Source organism: Pongo abelii, chromosome 1 (assembly GCF_028885655.2).
Source record: "Pongo abelii isolate AG06213 chromosome 1, NHGRI_mPonAbe1-v2.0_pri, whole genome shotgun sequence".
Lineage (NCBI taxonomy): Eukaryota > Metazoa > Chordata > Mammalia > Primates > Hominidae > Pongo > Pongo abelii.
In genome coordinates this window covers 197787346-197800446 of record NC_071985.2, presented here as the reverse complement: position 1 = coordinate 197800446, position 13101 = coordinate 197787346, and the positions used below count along the sequence as shown (strand labels likewise).

Sequence of the window (13101 nt, the reverse complement as noted above, 5' to 3'; positions counted from 1 at the left end):
GGAAGCAAAGAGAGGAGGAGATTAGAAAAACCATTACCATCTTACCTTAGAAGCTGAGCTGACCAAACTGGCTCGAAATAGCCCAGGGGAAGGAGATCTGAATCCTCCTGCTGTAGGGAAAAAACTGGTCCCACGGCCTGTTTGTCTGTTGCAAGGCTGATAGGATGGAATCGTGGAGCCAATCAGCTCAAAGCTGCTATTGTGGCTGCTCTCCTTTGTTAGCAATGAACATGAATCATCCTCATCTAAAGAAAGAGAAACACCTTTTAAGCACATGATTACAGAAATAAGGTGGATTTGTTTAGGAAAAAGAGTTGAGGATGAAACTGTCAGATAAAATTCATAGGCAAACCCCTCAAGTTATATGTTCCAAAACATTAAGTTAAAGGTAAATTACAGTACTAAGATAGCATTACATAATCAGGGCATTACTCTGAGCTAAGTGACACTTGAAAGTTCTTTTTTTTTTTTTTTTTTTTTTTTGAGACAGTCTCGCTCTGTCACCCCAGCTGGAGTGCAGTGGCGCAAATTCGGCTCACTGCAACCTCCGCCTCCTGGGTTCAAGCGATTCTCCTGCCTCAGCCTCCCAAGTAGCTGGGACTACAGGCACGTGCCCCCACACCTGGCTAATTTTTTATATTTTTAGTAGAGACAGGGTTTCACCATGTTAGCCAGGCTGGTCTCGATCTCCTGACCTCATGATCCGCCTGCCTCGGCCTCCCAAAGTGCTGGGATTACAGGCGTCTGCCGAAAGTTCTCTTCTTTCTCTTATCCTTTGTAATGCCTATGATCACACTCTTCATTATCCAATCAATTATATGTCTTCCTTTGATCTACATACAGAAATATTTCATTGCTCACTCAATCAACACACATTCACTAAGGACATTATGTACCATGGTCTACTATAAATAAACTGCAAAAAATAGACCAAGAAAAATATTCTAATTCATAAAACCATTTTCATAGCTACATATGAAACTGGGAAGTGACCAGATTTAAAAACATGGAAACTTACCGTACTGCAGTCCTTAAATATCAAAGCTGAGGACAAAAGAAATGTTAAGTTCTGCACAAGAATCACTACTTACCCAGTTTGCTAGGCTGCTTGCCTGAGTTTTCATCTGTTTCTGATTTTTCTTCAGTAGGAAAGTAACTGCAAAATAAGAAAGTAAATTGGTTCAGTATCTGTTCCTAGTTTTTACAGGAGGGGCAAATCCAAGGCAATTTTAAGTTTTCTTAGAAAGAATCACTTACCCCATCTTGGAAGAGCTGTCCTTAAATAGAAGTAAAGTAGAATCTGATGAGAGAGACTTGGGAACAGAGAGGAAGCCAACTGCCTTGCCAATTTCACTACTGCCATCATTATTTTCTTTATCCATTTCTTTTTCATCTTTGGTTTCTATTTCTTCACTACTAAGAAGGAATTCTGCAGTCTTTACCAATCAGGCCACCACAAAACAAAAAATATAAGTCAAAACATTTAAAAGCAAATACACTGTTAGCCTGAAATATGGCTGATTGGTTATAGATCACATCTTAAATTCAAAAAGGTAAACTTGAAGGAAGTTTCTTATGACCATTATCAACATAATTTTCCCTGACACTTCTAGAACTTTTTTGTATTTTTTTTTTACCTTTTACCCTCCTGAAATTGCTAAGATTATAAAGGATGACTGGATTATCATTTTATTGAGGCAGTAAGAGGTTAATTAATCAGTCTAAGATTGCAGGCTGACTACTGATCTCAAACCAAGCACAGACTGAGACAGGCTGTATAGCTCAGCCATTGCTTTCTTTCTCCTTTACCCAAAATTAAATATTAACTCAAGTTGCTGGGCATGGTGGCTCATGCCTGTAATCCCAGCACTTTGGGAGGCCACAACGATGGGAGGATCACTTGAGGCCAGGAGTTCAAGACCAGTCTGGTCAACATAGTGAGACCCTCATCTCAAAAAAATTTAAATAAATAAATAAATAAATAAAATAAAATAAAGTGATCCCAGCACACAAAAAGGAAAGCTTTTTTTTTTTTCTTTTTTTGAGATGCAGTCTCACTCTGTCACTCAGGCTAGAGTATAGTGGCACAATCTTGGCTCACTGCAACCTCCACTGCCTGAGTTCAGGCAATTCTCCTGCCTGAGTAGCTGGGATTACAGGTGTGTGCCACCACACACAGCTAATTTTTGTATTTTTAATAGAGATGGATTTTCACAATGTTGGCTAGGCTGTTCTCACACTCCTGACCTCAGGTGATCCACCCACCTCAGCCTCCCAAAGTGGTAGGATTACAGGCATGAACCACCCCGCCCGGCCCAAAAAGGAAAGCTTTTTAATACTTAACAATCGTATCATCACCTGTTTCCCCTAGGCAGAAAACAGTACTATGGAACAAGGGCAAGAGGCCCTTCTACAAATGCCTTCTTCAACAAAGAACGAAAATAACTCAGAAAGGCCTCTACCTCCCTAAGAATTTACTCTAGGCCTCAATCTAGCCAAGGTTAGGACTGCTTTTTAATCTGATAGAGAAACTTAAATAAACAACAAAGATAAAATTTCCTACGAATACAAAGCCATTTTTAATATTAGCATTATTATATTAAAATATATAAATAAACAGGTGGAAGCCCAGGCAATGGTATTGTCAGTACCACTGAATATCTGTATTCAGATATATAATGATGATCTACAGATATTCAGTGGTACTGACAGACCTGAAGGTCCTAAGATTTAGGGATATATGAGGTAGTTACCCTCATCATGCCCCTAAAACCTCTTATACAATTGAACATGCTTATTATACTCTTTTTCAAGTCTGACTTTTTCTCTCATATTCACCATGACAAGGTAACAAAACAACGTAATTGCCAGAAACCTCCTGATTTCCTTCTTCTTCCTCCTCCTCTTCTTTCTCCTCCTCTTCCTCTAGTTCTTCCTCTTCTTCCTCTTCTTTCTCTACCTCCTCTTCTCCATCTTCCTCAGACTCATCTGTCATTTCTTCCTCTTCCTCCTCCTCTTCCTCAAACCCATCTTCATTATCTAATTTAAACAGTGCTTGGCGCTTCTGGCGCTCCTCAAACCTTCGGAGTTTCATTGCTTCTTGCAGTTTAGCTTTTAACACCTGAAGCTTTTCACCTGAACAGAAATATGTAGAAACGCTTTAGACATAATACAATAATTAGGTATGCATTTTAGGCAACTCCAGAAGTATTCTAGTCACATCCCAAAAGGAAAATTTCAGACTCTAGTATTCTGGGCTTTTTTGTTATTTGAACACAAGAGTATTATTATGAATTGAAGTATCAGAGAGAACTTCTGCACCCTGGATAGTATACCACTCAGGGATTATAAAATAATTGTTAAAAAGAGAGAAAAGGGGGGTAGGGAGTAGAGCTTCAAAAGTCTGTGGCTCAAAAGCCATGAAGAAAAACATTGATAAATTTACCTATATTAAAGAAAAAGAAAAACAACTCAAGAGTAAAATAAGCTAATGATATGAACTGGCAGTTCACAGAAAAATAAACATATATTGTTAATAAATTAAAAGTAATGCTTAATCTCACTTCTAATTAAAGAGCTACAAATCAAAATAATGAGATACATTTTCAACATGTTAGTCTGGCAAAAATTAGAAGGTTTGATAATACCTATTATTGAGAGGAAACAGGAACTCATACACTGTGATTCAGAGTGGTACAACCATTCTGAAAGACAACTGGATGATATATATCAAAATGTGATATATATCATGACAATTCCACTGTAAGGAATTTTGCATCTAATATACCACCATATATCTGGCACTATAATATAACGCTGTATGCAATAGCAACAACTGGAACAAACAAGACATCTGTCAATATGAGTATGGTTTAATGAGTCATGTTGTATTCATTCAATAGAATATTATGCAGCCATTTTAAAAAAAGCCTCAAGGCCGGGCGCAGTGACTCATGCCTGTAATCCCAGCACTTTGGGGGGCCAAGGTGGGCAGATCATGAAGTCAGGAGTTCGAGACCAGCCTGGCCAACATAGCGAAACCTCATCTCTACTAAAAATACAAAAATTAGCCAGGCATGGTGGCGGGCACCTGTAATCCCAGCTACTCGGGAGGCTGAGGCAGGAGAATCGCTTGAACCCAGGAGGTGGAGGTTGCAGTGAGCTAAGATCGTGCCATTGCACTCCAGCCAGGGCGACAGTGCAGGACTGTGTCTTAGGAAAAAAAAAAAAAGAGCCTCAAAAGCAATATAAAGTAGATCTGAGCTCTGGAGTTAGGTGGTCTGGATTAGACCACTGGTCCTACCATTTATTAGCTATGTAAACTTGAGCAAGTGCCTTAAGTGCTCTGCATATCAGTTTCTTCATATACAAAATAAGGATACTAATGTTTTTTACCTCATAGGGTTGTAAGGATTAAATGAGATAAAACATATAAAGCACCTAGAGCAATGCCTGACAGGGAGTAAATGTTCAATATCATACACATTCACAAAAAACGGTATATGGATAAAAATACTCCTATAAAGACATACAAGAAATTGTTCATAGTTATCTTTGGGAAGACTAGTTTTTTATTTGATACCTTTTTTCAGTGTTTAAAACTGTTTTCCATGTGATATATTACTTGTGATTTCAAGGGAGGGGTGAGAGCTGTCCTTAATACATTTCTACAACACAAAGCAGAATGCATGTTATGATCACATTATAGGTGGGTTGTTTTGTTTTGGGTTTTTTATTTGGAGACAGGGTCTCACTCTCTCGCCTAGGCTGGAGTGCAGTGCCACAATCATGACTCATTGCAACCTCAACCTTCTGGCTCAAATGATACTCCTGTCTCAGCCTCCCAAGTATCTGGGGCCACAGGTGCAGGCACCATGCCTGGATAATTTTTTTTTTTTTGGTAGAGATGAGGGCTCACTATGTTGCCCAGGCTAGTCTCCAACTCCTGAGCTCAACAGATCCTCCTGCCTTGTCCTTCCAAAGTGCTAGGATTACAGGCATGTGCCACAGCACCCAGACTGTTTTTGTTTAAATACATATACATACGTGCAAAGAAGAGAGTTTAAAAGGGTACACAATATGGTTATAGAACCTGTCTCTGATAGAAGATTAACTTTTTCATTTATTGTATATATTTGTCTATAATGGGATTTGTTTTTTATAATAAGACAAACGATATCTAAAAAAAAATAAAGCCAGCTTGTCCACCCTACACCTCTAGGTGTGCTACACGTGAATCATGCCAGAGATACTGCTCTGCAAAGCCTCTAAGGAAAAAGATTCTATAACTTTTCATTATAAGGTTTTCAATAGCCTTGAAGATCTGTTAGAATACAAAGCAAAAAGCAAAAAACAAAACCTGTGGGCTCAAATACCTGGTTTTGTGTGGCTTGCTCCATCCAACTTCTTAGGTGCTAAAGTCACAGGTACCACATCTGCTTTTAGCTCTTCCTTTCCATCAGTGCCCACGTCTTTCACTATGACGTTCACATTCACTGTCTGACCAGCCCTGGGTTTGGCTGCTGAATTAGCATGCTTCCAGAAACGCTGCTTCAAGGCTTCCAGTTCTAAACCCAAACACCAACCAGTGTGTCAGTTTGCTATGCTCAAAACTCTTTCCTTTAAGACTTATAAGCTAAGTTTTTTTTAGCTCAGCAATGATGAGGGAAACCACACATACACAGAGAAACCAAAAACCCCTTGCTACTAACTCCAGAGTCAAATTCATACAACTTAACCCAAACTAATGGACTGCCACAACTATTCTTCCTCAACGTTTCAAAAATCAGACTTTAAAAAATCAGACAGAAATTTATACCTGAAATTTCTAAATATGTGCAATTCTTTTGAACATTCTTTAAAAATTCTTTAAAAGTATTAAACTAGTAGGAAAAAAGATTATAATCTTATCTATTCAAGGGCTTAATTTTTCATGGGTTTCAGTCTCCTTTTAAAATTCCCTATTTGTTATTGCTGTTTTTTGTTTTTGTTCTGAGACAGAGTCTCACTCTATTGCCCAGGCTGGAGTGCAGTGATGTGATCTCAGCTCACTGCAACCTCCATCTCCCGGGTTCAAGCGATTCTCCTGCCTCAGTCTCCTGAGTAGCTGAGGTTACAGGTGAGTACCACCATGCCCAGCTAATTTTTTTGTATTTTTAGTAGAGACAGGGTTTCACCATGTTAGCCAGGCTGGTCTCGAACTCCTGACCTCAAATGATCAGCCCACCTTGGCCTCCCAAACTGCTGGGATGAAATTCCCTATTTTGAACGTTTCATTATTGGCAATCTTACTAAATATAGGCAAGGTCAATTTTTTTCAAGAAGGGAAAATAAAATGACAATCCAGTCAGTGATATAATTAAGCAGCAGGACTGTAAAAAGTTTTTTGGTGAAAACTGTTAACACTAGTACAATTGGTACAATGAGAAAGGAAATACTGCAGCCCCAGTACCACATGCTCAACTTGTGTACAAACGGAAATATATATATACTGGGAACAGTAAGTTCAGCAATCCAATAGTGATATAAACTTACCCCTCTTCCCTACTGCAATATCTTAGAATTTCCTTCTCCCTTCTCCCTCAGCCAGCTGTTACCTGGAACCAATCCCTACTCACTCTGCTTAACACTTCATATCATAATGGAATCTGTGATGAGAGCTGGCAGTTTTAAGGAGAAAGTTCCTTTGGAGTTGATGCACACTGGACATTTTCAGGCAGCCTTCTCGTCCATGATAAAATGGTTTATTTTTAAATGGAGTCTCGCTCTGTCGCCCAGGCTGGAGTGCAGTGGTGCAATCTTGGCTCTCACTGTAGCCTCAATCTCCCCAAGCTTAGAGGTGATCCTCTCACCTCAACCTCCTGAGATAGCCAGGACTATAGGCATGTACCACCACACCCAGCTAATTTTTTTTTTTTTTTTTGAGACGGAGTCTCACTCTGTTGCCCAGGCCAAAGTGCAGTGGCACGATCTCAGCTCACTGTAACCTCCACCTCCTGGGTTCAAGCAATTCTCCTGCCTCAGCCTCCCTAGAAGCTGGGATTACAGGTGTGCGTCACCACACCCAGCTAATTTTTTTATTTTTAATTTTAGTAGAGATGGCGTTTCACCACGTTGGCCAGGCTGGTCTTGAACTCCTGATCTCAGATGATCCGCCCACCTCGGCCTCCCAAAGTGCTGGGATTACAGGAGTGGGCCACTGCGACTGGCCGATTTTTGTATTTTTTGTAGAGACAGGTTTTGCCATGTTGTCCAGGCTGGTCTTGAACTCCTGGACTGAAATGATCCACCCTCCTCAGCCTCCTAAAGTGCTAGGGTTACAGGTGTGAGCCATTGTGCCCGGCCACTTTTCATTTGTCTTTTTAGAGACAGGGTCTTGCTCTGTTGCTCAGGCTGGAGTGCAGTGGTGCGATCACAGCTCACTGCAACCTTGACCTCCTGGGTTTAAGCATTCCTCCTACCTCACCCTCCCAAGTAGCTAGGACTACAGGTGCATGTCACCACATCTGGCTTTGTTATTTTTTGTAAAGACAGGAACTCGTTATGTTGCCCAAGCTGGTCTCAAACACCTGGCCTCAAAGCGATCTTCCCACCTTAGTCTCCGAAAGTGCTGGGACTATAGGCATGAAACTTTGGCTAATTTTCTAAAATGCACTCAAATCATACTTCAGTGTTTTTGTGACTAGCATCTAGATGTGTGTTTTTTTTCCTCTAGATGGTCTTACTAGAAAAAGAGAAAAATGAAGGAAATCTTTTTATCCTGAAACCCCAACATTATTAGCAGCAAAAACCCAACTCTAAAGGATGGTATGTTTACATTGCAAACAAAAGAGTAGAGACAAGCTGTAAGTCTGCCTCCTATTTTGCAGTGGTTCAGTAAAGCTGAAAGCAACAGGTGGTGGCAGGGAAAAGGGAACAGAAATAGGCAGGTTATTATGGGTGCCACTAGGGTAAGAGAAATGGTTGGGTGGGAAGATTACCTGGAACTTAAAATAGTAGTCAGACAAGAGGTACCTTCATTCATAACTGGAGAAAGCTAGGATCCTCAAAGCTCTTCCTCCCCCAACCCATTGGAGCAACCACTTTCTTTGGCCTTTATTACATGATGCAACCATCACTGTCTTCATCCTAAAACCCCTGTTCAAGTTCCTCTCCCTCCATTAGTCTCTATTAGTCCATCACCTCTCATCCTCCATCACCTCTCATCTCCTCTCTTAAGTGAAAAGTCTCTGCCCTAGCTTGTCTCTATCAGCAGCATGAGAACTGTTCTCATTCACATTGCTCTTGTCCAGAAAGTAGAGGAATTAGAGGCAGGGATTATTCCATATGCTATTGCAAGCAACAGAAGTAATGTATTTCTGACATCACAAAATTTAAATTTAGATGCATTTTCACATAGAAACCTTATTCTATATGAGGTAAAGAAACTGAGCTGTTCCCACTGTTTTTACTCTTAACCCCTTCCAATGCATCCACCACAACAGCTACCAGATTTAACTTCCTAAAATGAGTATCTGATTGAACATTTCCTTTGCTGAAAACCTTTCAGTGGTCCTCTACTTACAAAGAGCTAAGTCCAAGCTCCTAGCATGGCATAAAAACCCTGAATGATCTGGGCTGTGATCACCAATGTCCTTGCTATCTTCACTTCAGCCAGGGAGAACACCCTGTGCTTTCCATTGTCTCTGACACATGCAGGTCCAACCCCTCCACCAAAAAAGCCCTCCCTCACCTCTCTGCCTTGGTATCTCTACTGAGCTCATTTCAGAAACTTCCCTGATTTCTAGGCTCCAAGTAAGGTACCCTTCCTCTAGGTTCCCAATGCACCCTCAATTATATACCTTGATCGCAGCACTTACCATCCAGTATTGTAATCGTCTGTTTGCCTGCCTATCACTCCTATTACACTTCAATTTCTTTGAGAGCAGGGAGTGTTTTACGTGTATACACAGCACCCAACACAGTGCTAAATAAAAGTTTATTGCATGAATGAATTAATGTTGATTCTAACTTCATGTATATTATGGCTGGTCTGGAAACCCAAATTTCATGTCAATTATTTCTAAAGGAAAACATGTTCCAAGTTAAAAAATAAGTGCTCATTATATGCCAGCCACTGTGTAGGTCCCTTTATAAGCCAAGTATAATGCTGGAAAAATTACCTAACCTCTCTGAGCCTCAGTCTCTTCATTTTGCAAAATAACACCTGGCGCTATGAGAATTAAGAAAGACAGCTAACAAAGAATGTACCAGTGTCTAATATAGTTGGTACTCAAAAAATGTTTCTCCCTTTCCTATCACTCTAGGACTGTTTAGGTAACTTTTAGTCCCATATAACAAAAACTTTCCCTCAGTGTTCCGCACAACGGCTTATTCTCATGCTTCTTTGCTAATGGAGCTATGCTAGTTCTGTTATACAACTCTGCCACCTCAACCTCCAGCCCTGGTCAAACTGACTTTCACATCTTCCCAATACGCACCACCATGCAGAGCTCTTTCTATCCTTCTCTCCATCTCCAAAGTCAACCCATTCAATTATCAGACTCACTGAGCATATTTTACACACCAGATACAGTGGCTGACATAGCACCTGCCAACAATAAGCTGTTTAATGAAACAGAATCTTTTTTCTGTGTTTTGTTTTTGTTTTTGTTTTAATGAGACAAGGTGCTCTTTCTATCCTCTCCATCTCCAAAGTCAACCCATTCAATTAACAGACTCACTGAGCATATTTTACACACCAGATATAGTCACTGACATAGCACCTGCCAATAATAAGATGTTTAATGAAAGATGTTTTTTGTGTTTTATTTTTTTTTTATGAGACAGGGTCTCGTTCTGTCTCCCAGACTGGAATGCAGGAGTGCAATTTCAGCTCACAACTCACTGCAGCTTTGACCTCCCGGGCTCAAGCAATCCTCCCACCTCAGCCTCCTAAAGTGCTAGAATTACAGGCATAAGCCACCAACTGTGCCTGGTTTAATGAAGGAGTCTTGGCTGAGTGTAGTGGCTCACACCTGTAATCCCAGCACTTTGGGAGGCCGAGGCAGGCAGATCACCTAAGGTCAGGAGTTTGAGACCAGCCTGGCCAACATGGTGAAACCCTGTCTCTACTAAAAATACAAAAATTAGCTGGGTGTGGTGGTGGGCACCTGTAATCCCAGCTACTTGAGAGCCTGAGGCAGGAGAATTGCTTGAACCCAGGAGGTGGAGGTTGCAGTGAGCTGAGATCACAGCATTGCACTCCAGCCTGGGTGACAAGAGCAAGTGAAAGCCCGTCTCAAAAAGAAAAAGTATTGATGTGAACCATTTCACTAATAATAGTAGAAGCAGCAACAACTTTTTGAGTGTTTCTTTATACTATCCATTTGCATGCATTATTTCAACAAATCTTCACCATAGCCCACAAGCCATATAGTGCTTTTTTCTTTTTCTTTTTTTTTTTGAGACAGGATTTCATATGCTGCCCAGGATGGCCTTAAACTCCTGGGTTCAAGTGACCCTCTTGTGCCTCAGCCTCCTGAGTAGCTGGAACTACAGGTGTGCTCCCCTGTGCCTGGCTTTCTTCTCTTTTTTAAAAAAAGATGCTTGAAGAGGTCAAATGGCATATACAATGTTAAACAATTACTATGATAGTTCAGATTCAAATCCTGGTCTTGCTACAAAGTCTAAGCTCTTAACCACCATGCCATACTGCCTCAAGGCAGAGTGGGGAGCATCCAGCTCTATCTAAGAGTCAAGAAATTTATTCAATGTGATAATACTTGAGTTCAGTGTTGAGGGATCACTCATTCATTTGATAAATACAAGTGCCTACAATGTGTCATCCACTGAGGAAGCACTAGGGATAGAGTAGGGAACAAGGCAGGAGATACCAACTCACAGTATAAAGGGAAGGCAGTGAACAAGTAATTAATCCACCTATTCTTCAAGCTGTCCTTTAACCATTCATTGGAAGAAATTTATCCTTCTCTGAATTCCCACAGTACTTTATTCTAAATGTTCTTTAAGAAAATAATACTTTTCCTTTTTCTTCATGTTATTTATTTTCCAATTATCAATGACATATTCATTATCAAAGACATCATTTACCATTTTCTCCTTTGTACTTCTTATTTGCATACTTCTTATCTTGCCCATTAGAGTAAAAGCATCTTAAGTATACCTTAAATGTCAGATTTATCTTGGTATGCCCCACAGCAACTTACTCATAGTAGATACTTTAATATTTGTTGAATGAGTGAAAACAAAAGAAATTCGGTTTCACAGATAATTTAAGTGAACCAAAATGTTTCTCTTTAGCAGTAAAAAACTAAATGATGTTTTCATCAATGTCTTAAGATTTGACTCAGGATTATAGAAAAAACTTAATTTCAGATTGGAATGGCAGAAATAAATTCCTAAATACCATAACACAATAGCAATGTACCTCTTTTTTATATTAACTATCAACAACCCTTTTTTTTTTTTTTTGAGACAGAGTCTCGCTCTCTCACCCAGGCTGGAGTGCAATGGTAGTCTCGGCTCACTACAACCTCTGCCTTCTGGGTTCAAGTAATTCTCCTGCCCCAGCCTCCCGAGTAGCTAGGACTACAGATGCATGCCACCATGCCCGGCTAATTTTTTTATTTTTAGTACAGATGGGGTTTCACTATATTGGCCAGGCTGGTCTGAAACTCCTGACCTCGTGATCTGCCCGCCTTGGCCTCCCAAAGTGCTGGGATTACAGGCGTGAGCCACTGCACCTGGCCAACAGACTTCCATTTTTAACATGGCTTAGATCATTCTGATACCCTGCCAAATTTCTCTAAAAGAGACTCTGCCCATATCTGGAACAACTGCAGGATAAGATCAAATGTGGTTATTGGTTTCTCCTGTGTTCTCTGTCCTCGACAGTAGTCAATAGTCAAAAGCTACCAGGATAATCACTCCAGGGAGGCTCCCCACAATTTAAAGGATTACCTCTGTTGGTTTCAGGTTCAAGTATCACAAAGGAATCTTCATCAGCACCTAGCCGTGGTTTAATGGAAACATCTATTCCCAGTTGCTTAAGTCTATCCAGAGTAAACCGTCTCACTTTTTCAGGTGGCACAACTGCTGATGATTTATTTTGCTGCCCAGGCTTTTCCACTTTCTCATCTGTTTCTTCTGGATTTTGGGGGCCTTCACCCTCCAGGACATGAGGTTCAAATGCTACAAGCCCTCCAACCTGACATTCCTCACTGTGATTGTTCCCGAGGAAGTTGGATTCCTGTTGCAACACTGAGCTGTCCCCAGGTGAAGGTCTAATGTCACTCTGCTTCTGTTTCTCCTGAATTTCTAGCTCTTCATTTTTTACCAAATCCTTCCTGTAAGACTCATCTGATCCAGTAATGATCTGGGTTTCCTCTGAAACCACAGGGAGTGCATTAGTTTCCACTTCATTTTCTGCACCTGTTGTCTGCTCAGAACCTTTACTATGGTGATCACTGTTCATTTCAGTAGTATTTGCAGTGTCTATGATTTCTTTGTGATGGCTTGACTGATATTTAGATGACCTAGAGAAGAGAAAATGAGCTGGAGTTGAAAATTATCCTAAATGTGAAACATTCTCATCCCTTAGTATATATCAGTTAAATCAGTTTTAAGGGAGTGAGAAATCTGAACTTTTTATGCCAGATGTTTGCTACAAAACTAAATGTTCATGACAATTATAATAAGGAAAGAGGGTTCTTACTTCAATAGTGCCATGGCATTTCCGTGGCAAGTGGGCCGGGGTTTACGTTTGAAGAAATCGTGAATGGTTTTATTCTCAGGCATATGATATGGAAGGTTAAGTGCAGACTCTATAAAATGGAATAAAACAAGCAAATATATATACCGTATATTCTGAAATGTCACTTCATATTCAGTTAACTAAACATAATAACCAAAGCCATCACTAGAAATAGAAAACTCCCCTTTAACAAAGGCAGAGGAGCTAAGTACAAAAGAGCTCCCTGAAGACCAGTGGCTTTTAAACCTAGATGTGAAATCAAAATGATCCAGGAAGTTTTTTAGAAATACAGATTCTTGGATCCCATTTCAAATCTACTGAATCAGAATCTCTGTGGGACCTAAACA

General features: G+C 40.2%; 1 protein-coding gene across 4 annotated transcripts in view; it reads right to left on the bottom strand.

Annotated features, from left to right (window-relative positions):
• The window catches only part of CLSPN (claspin), a 50697-nt gene that overhangs the window by 29023 nt on the left and 8573 nt on the right, over window positions 1-13101 (bottom strand). For all 4 annotated transcript variants that reach the window (XM_024235477.2, XM_054537822.2, XM_054537823.1 and 1 more), the window contains exons 7-13: window positions 12716-12824; window positions 11962-12536; window positions 5376-5567; window positions 2876-3135; window positions 1258-1436; window positions 1092-1156; window positions 46-245 (exon numbers count right to left, since the gene is read on the bottom strand). In XM_024235477.2, the coding sequence (XP_024091245.1) occupies window positions 46-245; window positions 1092-1156; window positions 1258-1436; window positions 2876-3135; window positions 5376-5567; window positions 11962-12536; window positions 12716-12824 (1580 nt within the window). The remainder of the gene's footprint in view (window positions 1-45; window positions 246-1091; window positions 1157-1257; window positions 1437-2875; window positions 3136-5375; window positions 5568-11961; window positions 12537-12715; window positions 12825-13101) is intronic.